This window comes from Acinonyx jubatus, chromosome D2 (genome assembly GCF_027475565.1).
Source record: "Acinonyx jubatus isolate Ajub_Pintada_27869175 chromosome D2, VMU_Ajub_asm_v1.0, whole genome shotgun sequence".
In the NCBI taxonomy this organism is placed as follows: domain Eukaryota; kingdom Metazoa; phylum Chordata; class Mammalia; order Carnivora; family Felidae; genus Acinonyx; species Acinonyx jubatus.
In genome coordinates, this window is record NC_069393.1 from 11,081,046 (window position 1) to 11,105,020 (window position 23,975).

A 23,975-nucleotide genomic window follows, 5' to 3' on the forward strand; every position below is an offset into this window, starting at 1 on the left:
TTAGATAATTAAAATTTTTTGGCAGCATATTTATTCAAGGGAAAGTAATTCTTTTCCTTTTTTATAGCTTTTAAAAAATGTTTATTTATTTTTGAGACAGCTCAAGCAGGGGAGGGGCAGAGAGAGGGGGACAGAGGATCCAGAACAGGCTCCATGCTGACAGAAGAGAGACCAATGTGGGGCTCGAACTCATGAGCTGTGAGATCATGACCTGAGCTGAAGTCGGCCACTCAACTGACTGAGGCACTCAGGTGCACCCAAGTGATTCTTTTTCTGAAGGTGTGCCTGTGTCTGTGCACACACATTCTAAGTAGTATATGCGTGTATGAATATATATATAATTTTATAAGCATATGTATATTATACAAAGATTATTATATACACAAGTATATTTATAACATGTGTTTGTAAATACAAGAACTCAGGTATTTGTAAATATATATATTTACGTTTAGAGATATATTTTTAGACACACATACAATGAGTATATAGTCTTCCGTGTTTCATAAGTTGAGCTAATACATTTATGATAAGGAGATAAGGATTCACAGAGTCACTTGATTCTCCACAGGCATATTGTACCTCGGCACTTCATAGGGACTGACCTTGCTACGGTGACACAAATTGAACAATATAGGGATATATGATAGACGAGAAGCTGGGAAGAATGAGCAGGCCAACCAAATGAACACAGGAAGAGGAAAACATTTTCCCAATGCTTTTCAGTCTTGGAAATCCATCTTGAAATAATTATACCAGATGGTTAAAATTCAGAGAGGTATCATTCAGTAAGGAATGTAAACTGTATAATTATTAAAATGAAATAATCAGACGGGGGCCAGCTGGTTCCTAAGATTGTGTCTAACTGGTCTCCATAACTGTGTATAAACTTGGGCTTCCTGCTTTTATTACTGTGACTTCATTAGTTTACTTAAAGGTAATGAGGCCTTGAGGAACTGATTTATGCTAACCAAAATGACAGAAAAGACCCGAAGAGCCAGAATATCAATTGCTTTACGTGCAGAGAAATGACCTGCTGCGGAGTAGAGCAGACACTTACATTGGCTGCTCTCACAACTTCTCACTTAGTAGTTATTCTATCCTGAAGCTAAGTTACTGTGAGAAGATTATCTGGAATATAAGAGCAAAGAAAGATGACCTTAACAGAGAGTGTCGTGGAGGTATAAAAATAATAATGGGTGATATTGATTGGGTGTTACTACTTATATTAAAATTCTGGCATAGAGAAACCACGCAATGGATATTTATTTGTTCAATGAGTGAATATGGAAAACCTCACAGCAGCTCTGTGAAGTCAATGCTTTCCTTTTTTCCACTGGAGAAAACTGAGTCTCGGAAAGATAACTCCTTTTTCCGCAAAATGAATCAACGATCTGCACTCGAACCCAGGTCGCGTTGACTTCCTCGTTCATGTTTACCACAGTTTTGTTCTGCTGCTTTCTTGACAACGTATATATTCTTCTCTACCTGCAAATTGACTACAATCCATTCAGTTTTAGGTTCCCATGTATCCTCACTCACTGTAGACCTTGTTATGACATCGCCTTCTTACGAGGCCTTGACATGTTTTACAGTTTATTTAGCTTTAATTGAATGTCCTTGATGATGTTTTTTGCACTCACTGCTATCACCAGCAACCTATCTGAAAACCAACTTCTTAGGGTGGGTTATTTAAGTAGCTCATCTTGTCCACATCTCGCTTTGTTTTTTTGAGTGCTGCTTTCAAAAGAAAATTCTAGAGTGGCCTCTGATGTGTATGCCTTGAACGCTTTCTCCTGTTAGCTTAGAGTGTATGTGGCTTTTATAACCTCCGAGTTGGGCTAGGACAATGCCCAACTGAAACAGAGAAGGTGCACATCGGGAGGTGCAGATCCCGTGCCATCCCTGCAATATCTTGCTCTCTTGACTTTTTTTCTTGCCTCCACTTCTTCGTTTTCAATGTATCATCTATCCAGCTAGTTCTGCCTTCTTGCACATTTTCAGAGATATCTTACATTCACCCGGCGATTTTCTCACCAGAAATGTGTCTGGAGCCTAGGCACTCAGACGTGCAGGATGACCCTGAATAATGCGTCACAAAATCCTCAGCATTTCTTCCCTCGGATAACTCTAGACACATTTAATCTGGGCAACATGACAGAGCTAGCTATGTCAGCTTTGTGAGGCAAACAGAGAAGATTACTTGCACTAGGATATGTGGATTCCAGTCCTGGGACTCAACCTCTGTGAACTTTAATATCCTCCCTGGGAAAATGCTGGGATGAAAGCCGGCAGTTGCTTCAGATCTCTTTTAATTTCGAAGCACCATGATGTTCACAATTTCGAGTCGTGTTATTTCTGGCGAGTTTTAAATTACAACACACTTCCCTGTTCATAGGTATTGGTCTTCAATGCGAGTTAGGCACAGAACATGGAGACCTACTGGCAACCCCAAAATAAGTTAGAAAGAATTCTGGAGGGGGCTGTGAACAACAATGTGAAGGTGCAAGTTAAGAGGTGTATTTGCGACATGAGGAAGAGATGGCTGGACTGGAAGGGAGGCTACTGGACAAAGTAGTTGCCGAAGAGCTAGAATAGATAAGGAGCTCTAGATCTAGGAGGAGTTGGGATGGGAAATTGAGGAATTTGAATTTAGGAAGTTGAAGATGGAGAGGATGGTAGGGATCAGTTTGGAATATTAAGCGTGGAGACTAGAAAGGAAGGCCATTTGAGATACTACTGCAACCGTTCAAGTACTGTGTGTTCACAGATATCACGGTAGAGAAGGAGATGAAGAGCTGATAGTTTTAAAAAATTGACAGAAAAATGAATATGAACGCCTGATGTATTTTGTCTTAAAGGCCCAAAGACAATGACCAAACCAATAGCAATGATCACCCTCACTACTAGAATATGATTTTTTTTTAATGTTTATTTATTTTTGAGACAGAGAGAGACAGAGCATGAACGGGGGAGGGTCAGAGAGAGGGAGACACAGAATCTGAAACAGGCTCCAGGCTCTGAGCTGTCAGCACAGAGCCCGACGCGGGGCTCGAACTCACGGACCGCGAGATCATGACCTGAGCCGAAGTCGACCGCTTAACCGACTGAGCCACCCAGGCGCCCTTAGAATATGATTTTTTAAATTTAAAAAAATATATCTTTTTTCATTTTAGAGAGAGAGTGAGCATGAGCCAGGGAGAAGGAGAGAGAGAAAATCCCATGCAGGCCCCACACTCAGCGCGGAGCCCAATGTGGGGCTCAATTCCAGAACCCTGGGCTCATGACCTGAGCTGAAATCAAAAGTTGGACGCTCAACCCATGGAGCCACTCAGGTGCCCCTAGAATATGACGTCTTCAAAGGAGCCAGGACTTCTTAGGGAAATAATTGATTCCAGAGCAGGGGAGGCAAATACACAAGATGATGGGTGAGGTCAAAAGGACGATGGAGCCATTCATAGAGGCTCTCACAAGCAATAAAAGGGAATGATTTTAATATCACTAAGGATAAAAATTGCATTGAATTGAAACACATCGAATATGCAAAGGACCATGAATTTATTATGATACTAAAAGAAGGAAAATTAATTTTGGAAATTGAAAAAGGGAGAGAAGCATATATTTTGTGGTAGCCCAAGTAATACAGGAAGAAAATTCTCTCCTATGGAAGTATCCAAGCTAATAAATGAAAAAAAAAATTGATTCACTTAGACCATCACCACTCCCTAGCCCCTAGTGAACAGTTGAATCTGGGGACTGAAGAGAAATGGTTCCTGACCTCCTAAAAGATGAGCAGTTTTGCATTATGATCCTCGGTCTCTGAAATAGTTTTTCTAAAACAGATCTTAATGTGACCAAGGTTATAATTTACAAGAATGGTTCTTTTTTAAAAGAATTTTTAAATGTTTATTTATTTTTGAGAGAGAGAAAGAGAGAGAGAGCAAGGGAAGGGCAGAGAGAGAGGGAGACAGAATCCCAAGTAGGCTCCATCCCTCCAGCACAGAGCCCGATGGGGGCTCGAACCCAGGAAACGCGAGGTCATGACCTGAGCCGGAAACAAGAGTCGGATGCTTAACCGACTGAGCCACCCACGCGCCCCCACAAGAATGGTTCTTGGCAGGGAGGGGGCACAGTTTTTCCCTTAAGGGGGTATTTGACAACATCTGGAGACTTGGTAACTGTCACCACTTCGGGCGTGTGTTTTACTGACATCTGGTGGGTAAAGACCAGGGATACTGCAAAAACCTATAAAGCCCAGGCTTATCTGGGCAAAATTATCTGGCAAATAGAATGTCAGTCGTGTTGGGGTTAAGAATTCCTGACTTACGGGACATGAGAAGGGGAGAGGAACATGTTAAATAATACTACTAAATATGATCAGCAAAAATCTCATTGGTATGAAACTACAAGCAAAAGACAGTTTCTCTAACAACAACAACCAAAAAATGTAAAGAAATAAAAAGAAATGGGACAGATGACCTGTAGACCTAATGAGATAAGAGACAGATCAACCAATAAAAAGGCGAGGAGCTTATTTGGATCCTGATTCAAGCAAACTATAAAAAAATTTGACATTTTTGAGACAATTGGAAATTTGAAGAGACGCTGGATGTTTAACGATATTAAGGAATTTTTGGATGTGGTAATAGTATTGTTATGTTTAAAAAGAGACCTTGTCAGGGGCGCCTGGGTGGCTCAGTGCGTTAAGCATCTGACTTCGGCTCAGGTCATGGTCTCACAGTTGGGGAGTTCGAACTCTGTATCCCGCTCTCTGCTATCAGCACAGAGCCTGCTTCGAATTCTGTCTCCCTCTTTCTGCCCCTCCCCCGTGCTCTCTCTCTCTGTCTTTCAAAAATAAATAAACGTTTAAAAAATTAAGAAATAAAAAGAGACCTTATCTTCCAGAAATACATCCTGAAATACTCATTGGTGAAATATATAATGTCTCAAATTTGCTTCAAACTTCTGTGGGAACTAGGTAGTAACTAGTGAAATAAATCCTTGAAGGTCAGCTGGGATGTTGACCGTTCAGATTTAGGAATGAGAGATATTAGTAGAAATATATTTATTTCTATAAACTATATACCTACTTGGGTTCAACAACTAAAACCAAAGTTGTCTGCGTTTGCTAAATGCGGACTAAAAGAAACAGAGTTCGCTTTAATGATCGTTCTTCTCTTGAGAAGGCAGAGTTGATGAAGCATCTGACTCCTTAACCAGCGACGCCACCATGAACATTAGTCACCAGGCACTGAGACGCTCGTGTCAGTTTATTGAAGGCCGCCAACAAAGTTCACTGAAATATTGAAATCAAGGCTTTTACGTGATCTTCTTTGGCCAATTTCTTGTTTCCACTTTAAAAATACAGGGGATCGGGGCGCCTGGGTGGCGCAGTCGGTTAAGCGTCCGACTTCAGCCAGGTCATGATCTCGCGGTCTGTGAGTTCGAGCCCCGCGTCAGGCTCTGGGCTGATGGCTCAGAGCCTGGAGCCTGTTTCCGATTCTGTGTCTCCCTCTCTCTCTGCCCCTCCCCCGTTCATGCTCTGTCTTTCTCTGTCCCAAAAATAAATAAACGTTGAAAAAAAATTAAAAAAAAAATACAGGGGATAAAATGAACAAGAAAGCTTCGGGCTTTCTAGCAAAGGTTGAGGGACCTCGCAGTGTAACGAAACATTAACAGCGTTTTGTGAATACCCACTGTGTTCTATACACAACGTGGGTACCAGATAGTCTTGATCTCATATGTATTTTTTGCCCATTAAGCCGGACCATAGCATGCTAGGCGTGACCCAAAAAGCTTCATTGTATAAAATACGAGGTCACAATATCACCGGGTTGGTAGAATTTCCCAGGTGAGACCGTGCTTACTGGAGATCTTGGACGTTTGGAGGAGACATTTTGTTGGGGGGGTGGGTGGGTGGGCGTGCTTCTGGATCCCGTGTTTGCCAGGATGGTGGCAGTGACGTGAAAAATCTTGTGGTTGGTTGTTGCACGTTTTGTGGTCAAGGTCCAGGGATGTGGGATAGAAGAGCAGAAGGGATAGAGAACACATTTCGTCCCCAACTTCCAGAACCAGGGCTACCCATTGGTCTCTTCCCTCTAGGAAGTGAGAGTGAGCTGCCTTTGATTGAGCTTATAGCTTGCTTTGCCATTTCATGGAGGTAAATACGCAAAACAGCACGTGATATGCAGCAGAGAGGGAGAGAATGGGCTGCAGCGGTCGTAGGCCATAGAAGGCGATGCACACGGGTACTCGATCTCACGCACGCATGGGGGGCATCAGTGTTCCATCCCAGGACCATCTGTTGGCAAAACTCACCACTCGTGTCTCATATTCTAGGTTGGGTCTAGCAGATGCATGGAATGGGAAGGCTGGAAGAGACGTTTCGCCTCTCCAGGAATCTGTTCTTTCAAGAGTTTCTGCACCCCATGTTAAGCACAAAAAATTTTTTAAATTATTTTATTTGTTTATTTTTTCCTTTATTTATTTTGAGAGAGAGAGAGAGAGAGAGAGAGGAGGGGAGAGGCAGAGAGAGAGGGAGAGAGAGAACATCCCAAGCAGGCTCTGCACTGTCAGCGTAGAGCCTGATGCAGGGCTTGAACTAATGAATGGTGAGATCGTGACCTCAAGCTGAAATCAAGAGTCTGACGATTAACCGACTGAGCCACCCAGGTGCCCCTTAAAATTATTTTAAATCCAAAACAATAAACGGAAAGATTATTGATGCGAATATATTTCTAAAGTCAAAATTACGGGAAGAATCACCGTATCCCAAAGCATTATAGAGAACCATATGTGAGAGAAGAAATTAATTTTGGAAAAATGAACGGATAATTCTTTAAATCTAGAACTACTTATTATCTTCTCCCATCATAGAAACAATTTCATTGTAAATTACTTGAGGGGCATCCATGGCCCAGATAAAGTCCAAGTGATTGTAAGGAGGAATCTTCCTATGGTAAATGAGATTGGGGAGTTTGGAAAGCAGAAGGTCCACATCTTCAGGGTCTGCCAACAAGTCATTGCCACCATTCCACACCGCAATCGGGACGTGCATGTCCGTCAGGTTGTAGTAGGGGGGTGTGGGCTAAAATGCAAGACAGAAAGAATCTCAGTTTTATAGGTAGCTGCACTTTAAATATTTATTCCTTGGCTAAATTAATATATATTTAATATATATTATATATAATATATATTATATATATATTTATATATTATTTAATATATAATATACGTATGTGTGCGTATATATGTGTATACCCACACACACATACATACATATATATACATATATATGTAACATTAGCCGACCTAGATATTTTATTGAAATATAATTGACTTAGAACATTATATTAATTTCAGGTGTACAGCATAATGATTTAAAATATGCACATATCTGGGGCGCCTGGGTGGCACAGTCGGTTAAGCGTCCGACTTCAGCCAGGTCATGATCTCACGGTCGGTGAGGTCGAGCCCCGCGTCAGGCTCTGGGCTGATGGCTCAGAGCCTGGAGCCTCTTTCCGATTCTGTGTCTCCCTCTCTCTCTGCCCCTCCCCCATTCATGCTCTGTCTCTCTCTGTCCCAAAAATAAATAAAAACGTTGAAAAAAAAATTAAAAAAAAATGCACATATCATGAAATGATTGCCACAGTAAGTGTAGTTAATGTCCACCACCACACATAGTCGCCATTTATTTTCTTATGATGGGAACTTTCAAGATCTACTTTCTTGGCAACTTTCAAACAAGCAATACGGTATTGTTCATTACAGTCACCATGCTGTATGTGACACCCTCAGGACTTACTTGTTGTATGAACTGGGAGTTTGTACCTTTTGACCACCATCAGCCATTTTCCCAACCCTGTACCCCTCACCACTGCCAACTACCAACTGTTCTCCGTATCTATGAACTCAGCTGCTGTTTTTGTTTTTAGATCCCACATGGAAGTGAGATTATACACTACGTATCCTCCTCTGTCTGACTTAGTTGACTTAGTATCAAGCCCTCAAGTTTCATCCATGTTTTGCAAATGGCATGACCTAGTTTTTTAAGAAGATTCTTAACAGTCATTGCTCAGAGACAGTCACCCTTATCCACAGCGCAAAGTAGATGCAATATGTTTTAGGTCAGTGCTTCTTAAACTCTAACAGGCCTGTAAATCACCTGTGGATGTTGTTAATATGAAGATTCTGATCTGGGGGAAGGGCCAGGATTCTGCATTCCTAGGTGATGCTGACACTGTTGGTCCTGGACCATGGCCTTGAATAGCAAGGCTTTAGATAACAATTCTTACAAATTAAAAATTTAGATTTCTACCCAAGCGAAAGGAAGTGGGTTTGACTGGATTCTAACTGTAATTGACTGTTTCTACCCAGACCCTCTAAAATATGATCTTGAAATGTCTTGAGTCATTTATTTTGGTTTGTATTGATGTATCAGTAGGGTCAGTGGGTAGGTCAGTCAGTTCAGTGAAGGGGTTGTATTTGTTGAATACTTACCTGATTTTTCTAAATATTGGATCATATTGTGATAAAAGCTATCATCAGCCCCATTTGCATTTCTAGAAAATCACCATTTACACACACATTTTAAAAAGGTTAATAAAGCAGGACAAGGAAATAAGCAAACCATTACCAATTTCACCACTATCAACAGAGAATGTTGTTGGTTTTTTCTGATCATGTTCTCAAGAATACTATCCAATATACTAAATTTTTCTATATTCTCACCTTACAGAATAGCCAACTTGTCATAGCAAAATAATGAATCATATAGAATTGTTCACAGTATTTTAACACTTTATTATAGTGAAGAAAAGAGTAGTATAGAGAATATCCGTAATAATAAACCTACTTTCCTTTATTCATGTTCCACTGTTCAACGGGTTTATTAGATGCTGGCTTCTGGCTCTTAAGTTAGTGTCACTGCCTCAGTGGAAGACCATCCTGTGCTATTTCAGGCTTGGCTGGGGGCGGGGGGGAGGGTGCACTTGGGACTTGGTGTTCCAGGTCCTCCCAGATGGCTGCCTGGGACTGCTGGTAGGTACAGCCCAGTAGAAAGGTAGATGCAAAGCAAGTTTGTGTTGTGGGGCCTTGTGGAGGTGATGGTCGGGGAAAAGGCATCTCAACAATGCTTGATCTGATGGTGTTGTGAGAAAACCCTCTTTAAAGACATTGAAAATGGCACAAAAGCAGGAGGCATCTTCTCTACACATACGATATTGTGGTGAAGAGATAGAAATCCCTTCTAAACATTGAGTCATGGAAGCAGATGGAAATCAGGAGGCTCCCCACCAATACTTGGGTAGAAAATTTGGGGTGGGGTCCGAAGGAAGGGGAGAGGATTACCAAAACTGCAGGGTGGCTCTCCTGTTCAAATTTGGCCAGTGATGGTCTGAGGGTGCACCCTGTGCTGAGGGCTGGAAGACATTGTCTCATTCCACATCTGGGTGGAGAGACGAAGAAATTTCTATCTGAACGCCTATGGGCCCCAGATAGGATGGACTCCAAAGCTTGGCTTTTTTGTGCTGCAGCGAGTGCAAGGGGTGGCCAGTGCGCCTGCCTTTAGACAAAGCCCCTGCCTGCTGACAGGTATCTCAGCCTTGACCTGCCAACATGCCACCCTAACATCTTCCATCTGGAATGTAGTGGAATCACTTCTCTGGCTTTCGACAAAGGAAAGGGTATTGTGTAAGAAGACCAGAAATTTCAGCTTTATCTCGCAAGCCGTTCCAATTATTGGCTTGTCGTATCAGAGAATTGCATTTCCGGAAGGAGGGAACTGTGTGCTGGGGTGTAGGATCCAGGGCAAGTCTGTGCAAGAGGGTGAGGGGTGATGCATTCTAGAATGTTCCTCGCACGTGGTGGTGCGGTACCCTGAGTGTAGCCACTGGAGCAGGAGTTCACGGCATGATGTCTGGTCTGATGACAGGATTCTAAGGAAATTATCGTCCACTTTCTAATTTCCTTTGGAAAGTGTATGCATGATTATTGTAATTTCATCTCAAACCTTTTATATCTTTGTCTTTCAAAATGTGAATAATTTTAACTTCAAGAAGCTTACCTGATGAAAGTGAATCATGTTCTGAACCGGACTTCCCCAGTCAAAAGCTTGGAATTTCCCAGACTTGACAGCCTAATGGAGAGAAATTAAGAATACAAAGAAATAAAAACTCTCCTCACTGTGTGAAAATCAAAGCTTTCTAGGAAGTTTACTTCCAATGTAAACAGTTATTGAAAAACATTCTTCTCCTTCCAAAAAACCAAGGCTGTTCATCATCTAGGACAAGATATCTATGCAAATTTAAATGTCGCTTTGCTTGAAATATTTTTTTCTTGCATGCCACGTCCTAAAAATCATTCATTTCTTTGCTCCCAAAAGTGATTGTTTTCAGAGGATTTCCATTCACATGGATTGATAGCTATTATCAGCAACTAGCCACATGGCAGAAAAATACCCTTCCAGGAGCATTTGACAGACTATCTTAAGAGTGTGCTTTAGGGGGGCGTCTGGGTGGCTCAGTCGGTTAAGCATCTGACTTCGGCTCAGGTCATGATCTTGTGGTTCGTGGGTTTGACACCCATCAGGCTCTGTGCGGACAGATCAGAGCCTGGAGCCTGCTTTGGATTCTGTCTTTCCTTCTCTCTGCCCCTCCTTTGCCCATGCTCTGTCTCTCTGTCTCAAAAATAAAAATAAACACTAAAAAAAAAAAAAAATGAATGTGCTTTGGGTAAAGTGCCAGGGGTTCAGGCACACAACAGAAGTTTTAATAGTATTTGAGAAATGATACCTGGGACCAATGGAGGACGTTTTGAACCGACGTTCCTGCTGGATTATGTGACAGATACACATCCAAGCGACTCTAGAAAGCAAACACAGACACACAGACACCGATGTATATTTGGTTTCTTAAAAATAGCCTAAGACTGAAATTGTTCTGATCCAGGTCAGGTGTTTAAGGGCAGGGTTTACCTGAAAGATAGGAGCAACACGGCTGTATGCCAGTTTAGAGTTTGCAAGGGCCAATTGCAGGAGCCAGTTTGTTTGGTCAGTGGCTACTCCATGAGAAGACTTCCCAAGAAGTTTCGAGAAATGGCTAATGTCACATGGTTTGTATCAGGGTGGAGCCAGGGACTTTAATCTAGCTCTCTAACGTCTCAGCTCTTCATTCTTCCCTGCCCGGTGCCTGAGTGCAGTAAATGTAACGTCCATACACAAGCCTCTTGCTCTACAGACCTATGTATGTATATATACCTAGATGTATGTATGTATACACCATATATGTGATAGTCAGTATACATATATGGTACATTTATAATCTCTATGCCATCCTGCTGTCTTATCAGTGTCCTTGGTCAGACCCCGGACAACAAACTGAAATCCCCATCTCATCTTGCATAGATTAGTTCATAGTGGGTCTTAATTCCACTGTATCGAAGACCATGGATAGGATCAAACAAATTGACCATCTTCATAGGGGAATGAAGTATCTCTTCACATAATTTCCATGCAGAGGATGAACACTCTAATTGCCTCCTCATGTATCTATTTTATTATTATTTTTCTCATAAGGCTTTTATGGATGGAACCCAGTAATTTGGTCTGCCTTTTCTTGGTGTGGTAAAGGTAGACTACTCTGTTGAGCTCCACATACAAAATGGCAGACATTCCCAGAGCCAAAGAGTGACTCCCTTCCAAGGGAGAAGGATGAGACTTGTATTTACCATCAAAAATAGGAACTAAGGAAAGTTCCCTTTGTTCGTATATATTTTAAAATATCTACAGATTCTGACTAACATTGAGAAAAAGACCTGAATGTCCTTGATTTCCATGACGGAGGGAACATATCTGTCTTTTCACCATTGTGTTCCCAGTAGCTACAACCCTTAGTAGTGCCTCCAATAAACGTTGTTTAGTGAGTAGGTACCTGTAGGTAGAATTATATCGTCTTATCAGTGTACTTGGTGTTTTTGTTTTTTTTTTTTTTTAGGTGCTCAAGGGTATGTAACTAAACTGACAATTTTGAGTGAAGAGAATTGTCGATATATAATAGTATCACTAGCAAAACGTACTATTGCTATGAGTGATGTGCTTTGAACTATGTTCTGTATGTCTTCCACATATTAGTTCATTTAATCTCCACAATGGTACATTTTGTGGAAAAGCAAACCAAGAAGATGAGTGTAAGTCAGCTCCAAAAACGGGATTTGAATTTAGCCTCTTAGCTTGACTCCATACTCTTAACTACTTTTGATTCTGCATTTTGCAGTCTTAAAACCCCAATCCGGGGCACATGGTTGGCTCAGTCAGTCAAGCGTTGGACTGTTGATTTCAGTCAAGTCATGATCTCACGGTTCATGAGTTCGAGCCCGCATTGGATTCTCTCTCTCCCTCTCTCTCTGCCCTTTCCCCACTCATGCTCGCTCGCTCGCTCTCTCTCTCTCTCTCTCTCTCTCCCTCTCAAAATAAATAAACTTTAAAACCCCTACCCAAGGCAAAGCAAGTGAAATAGCAGATAAAGAGTGTGGACGAGCGCTAACATAATTTGTCTGAAATGAGTTTTTTTTTTGTTGTTGTTGTTAAAGCTTATTTATTGAGCCCCAACATGGGGCTCGATCCCATGAACTGTTGTATCATGACCTGAATGGAAATCAAGAGTCAGACGCTCAACCCCCTGAGCCACCCAGGTGCCCTAACATTAAGAATATTTATAAAGAACATTTATTCAATGCCTAGACATTGTTTTCCTACAGAAACATATGGCTCAATGCCTCCCCTCACAGAATTTAAATATGATGCCAATTATTTAGGTGGTCAAAAGTGAGTAGTGCTCACCATCTACTATTTTTTCTACCTGCTGTTTACTTTAGAAGGCCCTTGGGTGACAGCAGGGAGCTGAAGGGAACAAAACTGGGAGCAACGGTGTGACTTCCCTTGGGCTGAGCTACATGGCTGGGACACAGTTCTGAAGCTATTCCTGGCTGTTTCAATGATCATTTCTTTAAAAAAATTTTTTTTGTGTAATGTGTATTTTTAAGAGAGCGAGAGAGACAGAGCGCAAGCAGGGGAGGGGCAGAGAGAGAGAAGGAGACACAGAATCCAAAGCAGGCTTCAGGTTCTGAGCTGTCAGCACAGAGCCCGACACGAGGCTGGAACCCACGGACCACGAGATCATGACCTGAGCCAAAGTCGGACGCATAACTGACTGAGCCCCCCAGGCGCCCCTGAACGATCATTTCTAAGTGATGGTAGGACAAGTCATCAAAGTGTTGCTCAAAATCTTCAGAATAGAAATGTCAATGCAAAAAAAAAAAAAAAAAAGAAATGTCAATGCATACAAACCATATTCAAGTTACTAGTGTCAAATCCACAAATGATAAATAAGGTGTTGCTACAGAGGAGGTCCACCATCTCGCGGGAGCACACCTCAGTGGCAAGAAATTGATCAAAAAAGTGGTGTGGGTAGAATATTTTGTTCCCGAATATCATCTGAAAAACAAAAGCATCGTTAGAAGTTTCCAAAAATTAAGCTGCAGAAAAGACGCATTAATTTGTCTTGTTTCCTGGTATAGGTGTGACTAGGCTGATGGGATTTTCATCTTATGTTGTTTTAGGAATCTTGAAAACTTTTTCTCACTTTATTCCCACAACATAGTTGTGGAGGGGATAGGGCCGATGCTCCATACTGAGTATTTACGGTTCCACCGAGAAACGTACTGGCTGCTGAGAAGTATAAGACACAAAGAATTATAGTCTAGTTGGGCTACTAAGCGTTATGAAATAAGATCATAAAACAATGTGGCAGAATGTCATAATTAAGTGCCGAGATACGTGATTTCAGCAATAAAACATGAAAAGATCAGGAGCGGAAATGGTGACTCAGCCATATTTTCAGCAAAGCCTTTGGAAAGACAACGAAGCCAGGACTGCATGGGTTGAAAGACAATTGAAAGATTTGCTTCAAGTCTTCTTGAGGAAAGAAGAAGGCTGCATGAGGAAATGGGAGGCTAATGAAGAGTCAGGGGCTTGTGCTAAGTAGAACCGGATTATAGCTAGAATCCTGACCCAAGCCTCAAGCCCCTGACTTAAGGTCTAGCGCTTTTTATTATTATTTTAAAACCATCTGTCCACATCGCCTATCAGAGCCTCAGAGCACAAGGAGGTAATAAATGTCTGCATCAACGCAGCCAGTAATTATACTCAAGGTCATTACGATTTTGCACATTCTGAATAGAAGCTTTACAGATGTAGTTTGGAGGTAAAGTCGCTTAGGCTTGCGACATACACACACATGTTCGTTCGGAGTGAAAAGAAATGAATATTACAAAACTACAGGAGGAAATAGCATCATGACTTTTTACAGCCTGATGTAAAACTGTTCTAAAGGATGTTGTGTCTGCGTATGTGAGCGTTGGTTTCTGCAGGGGGGAGAAGGAGGGGATTAAGTGTAGGAAGAACAAAGATTACGAATTCCCTCCCCTGTAGGCGCCTATACAAGGCACTTCTGGTTTATTGCGACCCATGCTCCAGTCCTCTGGAACCCCACTAAAGGAGGAAACTCTTAGGAAAAGCGTTGGGAAGCCAAGGGCATTTGATGAAGGGCCTCAAGGTCCTGGCCTCGCCAAGCGTTGCCTTCTTCCACTCTTCTTCCTTTTCCCTCCCCTTCCCTTTGTTTTCTACCCTTCCTTTTCCTGGTTTTCGATGGGTAGTTTACGCTTCTTCTTTTGACTGTGTGGTTTTGTTCTTATTTCCCCTTCCCCGCCCTGGTGTGGAATCGCGGCTTTCACACAGGTTGAAGGAAACCGAACGTCTGTGAGGGAGCACCCACACTCCCGGAGTTGCTAACCCTCGGAAAGTAAAGGAACACGCGGAAACAAACGGGGATCTCAGCGGCTCAACGGGGACTCAACTGCGGTCGGTGCTAGCCGAGAAATAATACACACGCGTGCACAAGGAATAAACCACGTCTGCGCACAAGGAATAAAACGCGCATGCGTCCCTCCCCACTCCTGGGTGAAAACGTGATTGGAAACCACCCCAGGGGATTTTGTTCTGTCGGCATCACTCTGAAACCCAGGGGGCGATTTGTTATCTTAGATTCAATTAAAGAGAATCACATACCTTGAAGAGGAATGACGGAAGAAGCATGAGCTTGTTTAACAGGGTCTTGGTGTACTTGACAGTGGCCACAGGAGCCAGCGCATAAAAAGTTTTTATTTTCTTAGCCAGCTTGGGATTGGTAGAGAAGGCAATAAAACCTGAAATAGAACAAGGAATTGGCGAAGAAGGTCCACGCGTGTGTGCGCGCGTGTGTTACAAGCGTGACATTATTTTGGATTTACTCCAAGTGCCATTTACTAAGAGCGACAACCTGAGACACTGACCATCTCTGCTTGCTCAGAGCAATCAGATTTTCATAGATTTGTTTTCTTCTCATAGACTGTCTGGGAACATGAGGCTAGAACTTTTCAAAAGTCATAATAAATTCATTTATCTGACTTTCGAGAATAGGCTAACTTTAGGTTAATCAAATGGTGACAAAAGCGATGTATACAATGTAAGGATTTTGATAAGTTCAAATTCATGTCATCTCAGGGAGATCATTAGCATTGCAGATGAGTAGGGTATGTAAGTGGGAAGATTAAAAGCACAGGTTTGAAATCTGACCAAACAGGATTTGAATCCCAGTTCTGTGGTTTACTGGCTTTGTGACCTTGGAGGAGTCACCTAAAACTAAGAGCCCCAGTTTTCTCATCTGAAATATGGGGATAATAATGAGTGCTTCATTAGGTTTTTTAGGAACCAAGTGAGGTGAATTATAGAAGGTATTTACCAGGACACGAGGCATATTGTGAATGCTGGACAAGTGAGTAGCCAAGATAATTCAAACGTCTACACACGGTAAATATACTCAGCTCCTGTCTGTAATTAACTGATTTTATGAACAGTAGCATATTGGTAGACTAGGATGTAACCAAATAGTTATTGAGTTAAACTCTATACAGTCAAACTACATAGGATAACCTCTCCCCACAGTTAATAATGGGGTTTTTTTAGACACAAGAATAGCCTGAAAAAAAAAGAAGTTTCAAATGTAGACACTTAACGTCACCTATGTAATATACAGCCTAATTTTACTTGAGGAAGCATGGTCTTTCAAGAAGACTACATTTATTACGGGATTCTTTACTTGATTGCCTAACTCTGCAGATTACAACCAGCATATCACCCAGAGAAAGCAAGAATCACACGTGAAGAACCCGCGTGGGTATCAGTAGGTCCCCACATGGTCAAGACAGGTGACTTCTCAGAATACACTTGCTGGCTCAGAATGAACAATCCTGTTTTACGCGCAATTCTAACAAGGGTGCTTATCTAACTTCCCAGTACACAGAAGATTAGAAACACCTTCCAGAAGAATAGGAGTGGGGTGACAGCAATGGTAAGATATCCATTCGTAAGAAAGAAGAATGATCCCATTTAATTCAGTTGACTCCAAAGAGTGGTCATTGGGAGTTATTTAGTGTCAGTCCTATCTCAACAAATCCTAAGGACACTGTTGCAGTGTATCTCAAGGCAATAATTTTAGGACCCAAGATCACCGAGAAAAGGTTAAACTCTGTTCGGTGTGTACTATTTAAAAAAGCAGCAGTGTAGGGGCGCCTGGGTGGCTCAGCTGGTTGAGCATCTGACTTCAGCTCAGGCCATGATCTCATGGTTCGTGAGTTCGAGCCCCTCATCGGGCTTTTTGCTGTCAGTGCAGCACCTGCTTTGCATCCTCTGTCCTCCTCTCTCTCTGCCCCTCCCCACTCATTCCCCCCCCAAAAGAAATAAAACATTAAAAAAAAAGGCAGAAGTGTGTCATGAGTCAAAGGCAGATTTCCCTCCAAATGATGGGATTTTTGTGTGGTTTTGGAGACTAAAGGGGTGAAGTTTTGGTAATCTAGAGCACCTGCCACTCTGACAGAGGAGTGTGAGTCGATTATGGGCCATGTGGGTCTGATGCTGTGCTGCCCTGCCTGGATTCCTTACACGTCTGAGGCATTTATTCAACCCCAGTGGCTCCTCTCTCATTTTGCTTTTGCTCAAGACAATCCAGGGTTCTCAAAGAATTCAACAGAATCTCTTCCCAGGGCAGCCTGCATTGAATGGCTGGCCAACAGGTGGGTAAAAAGGCCCAGCCACCTAGTCTCGCTCAAAGACTCTGAAAAGCCATCCCAGACAGAGTGCGCTGAGGACTTTTTGGGGACTGCGTCACGTCCCAGCTTCTTCCCCTGCTACGCCCGCCTTTCTGGCCTTCGCTCAAGCAGTGTTTATGTACACGTCCCGAATACGAATCCTCATCTCCTTGGAAACATGATGTATGCCACAATGACAAAGGACACCCGGAAGCTCTTCTTCAGACCTCTTTCTCCGTCTCAAATTCTCTAAGGGAGATCCGTGCTGTAGGAGAGCAAGCGGTCGAAAGACGATTCCCATGAGCGCCCACTGCCAATTTCATCGACTTCCTCGCATCTGTGTCTAGACACAGACATTCCAATCGCTTCGAATCATGGCACGGGCTCAGGCCATCAGCCGAGAGTGGGGACTAGCGTAAAAACACACTGTTATTCCGCCCCCTTTCGCTTCCACCCTTTCCCTTCCCTGTCTGGCTTTCTCTCATGGGCTCTTGAACTCACTAGATGCTCACATCCCAGCCACTCCTCTGAGGTTGCTCTTAGGAAGGTCACCTCTCCTGCTGCCAAGTGCAATGGTCCCTTCTCAGACTTCATTTCACCTGACTCCTCAACAGCCTCTTCCACGGTTGACCACCTTCTCCTTAAAACACATTCTCCTCTTGACTTCCAGAACACCAGGCTCTCCTGGCTTCCCTCCGGGCTATTGTCACCATCACTTCCCAGGATCATTGTCCGGTTCTCTCTCATCTTCCAGGTTAAGAGTGGCCCAGGCCTTAGTCGGAGGACACCTCCTCTTTCCTGTCTGACCTCACTCCTTTGCATCCTGTCTCATGTACATTTTGTGTTTTCAGTCCAGTCCTCTCCCCTGAACCCCAGGTTTGTATCATTACTCAACTGCTTGGCCCTGCACTGAAATCTCTGACAGGTATCTAAGAGTCAGCAGCTAGAGAATGCAGCCCCTGTTCCCTGGTGCCATATCAGCCCTTCTCACAGCCTTTGCCATCGGGGTTTGGGTGTCTCCGTGACTCCAGGTGCTCAGGTCACAAATCCCGGTGTCATTCTTGACTCCTCTCTTTCTCTCACACCCCATATCCACTGTGGAGGCAAGTCCTGTACGTTGCCCCTCCAGAAAATATCTGGAAACTAACCGTGCACCACAGCTCCCTACCCTCAGCCAGGTCACTGTCAAGTCTTAGGCGGGTGGGTTACTCTAAGGGTCCTCTAGCTGGGTTCCCTAACCCAGTTCTCCATCAGTAGCTGGAGGGATCCTGTTCACAGGACCCTGTACCTTCCCATCCTGTTGAGGATCCTGAGGTCAGATGCTAGAACTCCTCTCTTCAAAACTCTGTGGTTTCCCTGTTCACTCAGAGTAAAAGCTGAAATCCGTGCAACAGTCAAAAAGCCCTGGGGCGCCTGGGTGGCTCAGTCAGTTAGGAGTCCAACTTCTGCTCAGGTCGTGATCTCACAGTGCGTGAGTTCGAGCCCCGCGTCAGGCTCTGTTCTGAAAGCTCGGAGCCTGGAGCCTGCTTCGGATCCTGTGTCTCCCTCTCTCTGCCCCTTCCCCACTTCAAAAATAAATAAACATTAAAAAGCCCTGAACAGCCTGCCCTCCTCAAACCACATCCCACCCCTCCATCTCGTCTCTCGCTGTCTCTCTATCTGGTTCAGCTACACAATGCATTGCCTCATTGCCGTTCCTTGAACACGCTGCAGCCTCAGAGCCTTAAAGGCTCTTGTCCTCCTTTCCTCCTGGAACATCAGTCTTTCAGGTATACACACGGCTCAGACCCTGACCTCCTTCATGCCTTTACTCTGAGAGTGCTGGTGGTTTTCTCTAAACTCGCTGAATCCCCTCTAATGCTCCCTGAGAGGTTTTCCTGATTTATTTGTTTCCCGTAACATTACTATTACCTACCTACTCTCTTAAAAAGAATTTTTTTTAAGTTTATTTATTTTCAGAGAGAGCATGAGCAGGGGAGGGGCAAAGAGAGAGGGAGAGAGAGAGAATCCCAAGCAGGCTCCATGCTGTCATCGCGGAGCCCGTCGTGGGGGCTCAGACTCACAAACCAGGAGATCACGACCTGAGCGGAAGTCAAGAGTCTGATGCTGAACCTACTGAGCCACTCAGGCACTCCTATTTTACTTTTTTGATCCTTGTCACCTTCTCTGCCTCCCCACTAGAGTATATGCAGTACAAAGATGGAAATTTTAATGTACTTCATTTATTGCTGTATTCTTAGGACACGTGGCTGGTACTCCATAAATGCAGTTGAATGGATGGAGTAAGGTCAATCTAGAGGCCGTGCGAAGCCATGTCTCTGAGCGTGGGCTTGGCCGTCAGATGGCCCGAGCTAGTATCTGAGTCACCCTCTGTGCTGCACCTGTGTTACGTGTGCACAAATGATTTACCCTCCTGTTTTGCTTCCCCATATATGATAGGAATAATAATTGTCCCCATGTGACTGGGTCATTGTGGCCATTACATCATAGAATGAATGGAAAACGATCAGCAAATGGCCAATATGCCTGCCCCACCGCTGGAAGGAGGTCTATAAGAACCCTTTTACCTACCAATCGTGGTGCCCTGGGAATGGCCAACGTAGCGGAGCCGATCCTGTCCAGTTTTCTTTAAAATGAAGTCAATTGTGGCTGGAAGGTCGTATTTAGCCATTTCATCAAAACTGCAAGAAAAAAATAAAAATAAAACGACATGCATTTCCTTGCTATAATTTCTAAGAGTCGAGCATATTTATAGCTAAGCCTCTCTTAGAGAAACAGAAAACCAGGTTCTCTAAGCATTGCTGCTGATCGACCATTAGCTAATGCTGATAGACCATTAGCATTAGGTGCTTTGGAGGGGCGGCTTCTTATAAACAGATGACATCATTTCTGAGGCACAGCGTTACAGCTGCAGTTTAATCCAAACAAGGTAGCATCTGCAGATGGGGATTATTCCTATACCTAAAAATGAAAGTCAGATTTAATAATCCTTTGTATGCAGTGTTCCAGTGCCTGATCAGGTGAATCGTATCTTCCTCTATTTTACTCTCCACGGATGAGCCAGAGTGAGCTTTTGAAAATGCAGATGGGGAGGGGCGCCTGGGTGGCTCAGTTGGTTAAGCGTCCGGCTTCGGCTCAGGTCATGATCTCTTGGTTCATGAGTTTGAGCCCCACTTAGAGCTCTGTGCTGACAGCTGGGAGCCTGGAGCCTGCTTCGGATTCTGTGTCTCCCTCTCTCTCTGCCCCCGGCCCCTGCTCATCCTCTCTCTCTCTCTCTCTCTCTCTCTCTCTCTCTCTCTCAAAAATAAACATTTAAAAAAGAAAAGGAGGGGCGCCTGGGTGGCTCGGTCGGTTAAGCGTCCGACTTCGGCTCAGGTCATGATCTCACGGTCCGTGAGTTCGAGCCCCGTGTCAGGCTCTGTGCTGACCGCTCAGAGCCTGGAGCCTGTTTCAGATTCTGTGTCTCCCTCTCTCTCTGTCCCTCCCCTGTTCATGCTCTGTCTCTCTCTGTCTCAAAAATAAACGTTAAAATAAAAAAAATAAATAAAATAAAAAAGAAAAGGAAATGCAAACGGAGATTATGCCACTCCATTGTTGGAGACTTTCTGGTGGCTTCTCATTGCACTCAGACGAGTTCCCAGGCCCTCAGCGTGACCCTTGTAGCTGGCCTGACCCGGCCCTCTTCAGCATCTGTCATCTCCCGTCCTGTCTCTCTTCCTCATCACTCAGGAGTCACGGGCTTCCTCTCAGGCCCTGGAACCCTCAGAGCACTTCTGTGCCTCAGCATCATCACAGAAATCTCTGCTGTTTCCCCTTTTATCTGCAATTTCCAGGGACGAGGCCCTAGAGGGCCGGAGATTAGAAACCTGTGCAAATCTTTCCACAGTGTCCCCGATCTTTACTCTCTCCCTCCCCCGCCTCAGCCTTGAATCTCCCAGGTTCTTGAATCTCCCACTGAGTTTTAACATCCTCCCGAATCTCTGCAGATGCTCCTTTGGGAATCTGATGAGGGCAGTGAATGTTCTTGTTTCAGGTTGCTTTGCTCATTCCATTTGGAAAAGCGTATTCAGGGAATCTGCGAATAATGGTGCTGAGATCTATAGAAAGTGTGGGGGGAAAGCTACCCTTGCAGGGAGGTGTATGGAAGAAACCAAAAAGGTATTAGGATACGAATGACTTGCTTTTATCCCACTTGGAGGATAACAGGCTAAAATAGGACTGGGTTGGGGGCGCCTGGGTGGCTCAGTCGGCTCAGGGTCCAACTTTGGCTCGGGTCTTGATCTCGAGGTTCGTGGGTTCAAGACCCATGTCAGACTCTGTGCTGACGGCTCGGAGCCTGGAGCCTGCTTCGGACTCTGTGTCTCCCTCTCCCTCTCTGCCCCTCCCCTACTCATGCTCTGTCTCTCTCTCCCTCCCTCTGTCTCTCAAAAAATAAATAAACACTTAAAAATTTAAAAAACAATAGGACTGGGTTGGAATACACACGCACGCGACCACCCATGCTTTCTAAACTCAGTATTTATTTTTAATTGCCCCTTTTCTTTACCTGAAAGCCCAGAATTCAACTGAGTCTGGCAAGTAGTATAGGTTTCTCCTGGCCCAGGTGTTCCCCCTGCTGTTCCCCAGCCACACATCATAACCAGCATCGGCCAGAAGGAAGGCCAGGCTGTTGTTGGGAAGGTTGGAAATCCAGTTTGTGGCTGACGCGAGCAAACCGTGCTGCAAAAACACAACAGGTCTCCGGCCTAAGGGAGAAAAGTGTATTCAAGCTTTATAAACTCATTCCTTATTCTCAGATAAACACGAAGACAGAACTAGGCTTTCGTAGGACAAGAATGCAATACGTTTGCTTGACTGAGTTGACCATTTGAATATATTATCTTAATCACGGTGACAGTTACTCAAGTGACAAGCCACATCGAATTGTGCACTTTAAATATGTGCCGTTTATTGGATGCCAATTCTATCTCAAAAGCCATCAAAAAACTTATATTCTGAGGAAATTCAGCATGTTGTTAATTTAAGTGGATTGTGAGTGGTAAAGTGATAGGTGATCTTGCTGAATTTTACTCTTTTTTGTGCTTCACCGTTTTCTTGCAATGAGAAAAGAGATAAATTTTTGGCAGCAATAGCCAAAACGATGACCTTTATCTGTTCAGGAAATGAGCCTCAAATCATCTCGCACATTCTGGCTAACTTTTCTTGATCTCCGGGACTCAGCTTAATTATTGTTTCCAGAGCAAGTTTTTCTTGACTTCTGCTAGCCCAGTTAGGCACCTTTGCCAGAACGTCTAGTTTAATATTCTCTGTACATGTCTAGCACGTGTCACATATTATTGTAACCATCTGTCCATGTATCTATCTCATTGACTTGATGGTGATCTCTTTGAAGACCGGAGGTAAAGTTTCATCACTGTTACATTTCCAGAACAAGCAAGACCCATTAAGTCCTTAGGAGGAAATGAAAGGAGGAAGGAGGGGAGGAAAGAATGAAAGGAAGAAAAGTGTGAGGGAAAGAGGAAAGGAGAAAAAGGGAGGAAGGCAGGGTTATACCTTTATTCTCTGAATTTTTCCTTCCATAAGGGATTCTGTTGATCCCAAGGACGTAACCATCCTCAGTCACAACTTCATACTCTTCATTTGGGTATCCCCAGAAGGAGATCATCTGACTCTGGGGAGGAAAAACACAGCTTTAAGTTTTAGTTGACTTTTTAAACGCATCTGGTAAGCAGATATGGTTAGTTACTCTTGATCGGTCATGTCAAGGCTTCACCTCACCGTGATTCTAAGTCACGGTGGTAGCTCCTCATTCTATAGGTTCCCTACCCCCCGCCCCCCAGTGACTTACAATATTCATAGTCACTTCAGGGTTTGTCGGGTGTAATTTTCCCAAGAAACCATGTGTGGTTCCAAGCGCAGATATCAAACTGGCCACTGTTAATAGCAACAGCATTTTGGTCTTGCCTGAAACAGAAGAATGACCCGTGCATGGTTAAACTATTACACTTTCTTCATACTTGTATTTGTGCTAATTTTCCTTTCACGCAAACTAGAGAAAGGCTTGGGTTGGATTATATTCTGTTGGGTAATAAACTGGGACACGTGGATATCGGCGTTGCAATGCTTGACTTGATTCCTTTCAGAACATTTCCCACTCGGTTTTCCAGTCGTGTTGAGTAAACCTGAATTGATAAAAATGTCTTCTAATTGTCTGACATAAGATCCCATTCTTAGTATACCGCATGTTTAAGGCTTTTGTCAACTCATTTTGAGAGCCCAAGGTTGTGTGTGTGTTGTGTACACATTTGATTCTTCTAGATTCATCCTCAATGTGACATGCATTCGAACTCATTGTGGCATTTTGGATAGTGTTTATAACAGCCACTCCATAAATATTTATTGATTTGGGGTAATTATGTGGATTTAAAAGCTGCCACCATCTACTCAGAGTGCTGCCATAACTAAAGTAGTGTGTGTGTGTGTGTGTGTGTGTGTGTGTGTGTGTGTGTATATATACATATATATATATATACGTGTATGTATATATATATATGTGTATATATATACATATATATATACGTGTATGTGTGTGTGTGTATATATATATATATATATATATATATATATATATATAATCTCAGGGAAGCTTTTGCTTTTTTGCTGAGATATTACCTAATTGAAATGACTTAGGTAGGTCTTGATAAATTAACAATGTGTTGGAGGGTACAATATCTTTGGTTGCAAGGATTTAACAACAAAAAGGAAAATTAGTATCATGATTTGAAAAGAATTCCAGT

At 43.3% G+C, this 23,975-nt stretch overlaps 1 protein-coding gene across 3 annotated transcripts; it reads right to left on the bottom strand.

Moving 5' to 3' along the window:
* Positions 1 to 6,736: 6,736 nt before the first annotated feature.
* Positions 6,737 to 23,149, bottom strand: LOC106980965 (gastric triacylglycerol lipase). Of its 3 annotated transcripts, none has more exons than XM_027049862.2 (9): positions 23,027 to 23,149; positions 22,735 to 22,849; positions 21,725 to 21,827; positions 19,750 to 19,859; positions 15,122 to 15,258; positions 13,343 to 13,489; positions 10,791 to 10,862; positions 10,064 to 10,135; positions 6,737 to 7,087 (listed from the first exon to the last, which is right to left on the bottom strand). In XM_027049862.2, exons 1-9 carry the CDS (start codon positions 23,129 to 23,131, stop codon positions 6,851 to 6,853), a joined length of 1,098 nt encoding a protein of 365 aa, XP_026905663.1. In that variant the 5' UTR covers positions 23,132 to 23,149; the 3' UTR covers positions 6,737 to 6,850. The 3 variants fall into 3 exon arrangements, with proteins under 3 accessions (XP_026905663.1, XP_014934549.1, XP_053063258.1); XM_015079063.3 differs by having other exon boundaries at positions 21,725 to 21,923; positions 22,732 to 22,849; XM_053207283.1 differs by lacking the exon at positions 13,343 to 13,489 and having other exon boundaries at positions 21,725 to 21,923; positions 22,732 to 22,849; positions 23,027 to 23,035.
* Positions 23,150 to 23,975: the final 826 nt, after the last annotated feature.

Coding starts and splice junctions, on each gene's coding strand:
- LOC106980965 (XM_015079063.3), bottom strand. CDS start 23,131: ATGCTGTTGCTATTAACAGTGGCCAGTTTGATATCTGCGCTTGGAACC. Junction 15,259..19,749: donor TTCCCAGGGCACCACGATTG/GTAGGTAAAAGG, acceptor GTTCTATTTCAG/GTTTTATTGCCTTCTCTACC. Junction 10,136..10,790: donor ACGTCCTCCATTGGTCCCAG/GTATCATTTCTC, acceptor TCTCTCCATTAG/GCTGTCAAGTCTGGGAAATT.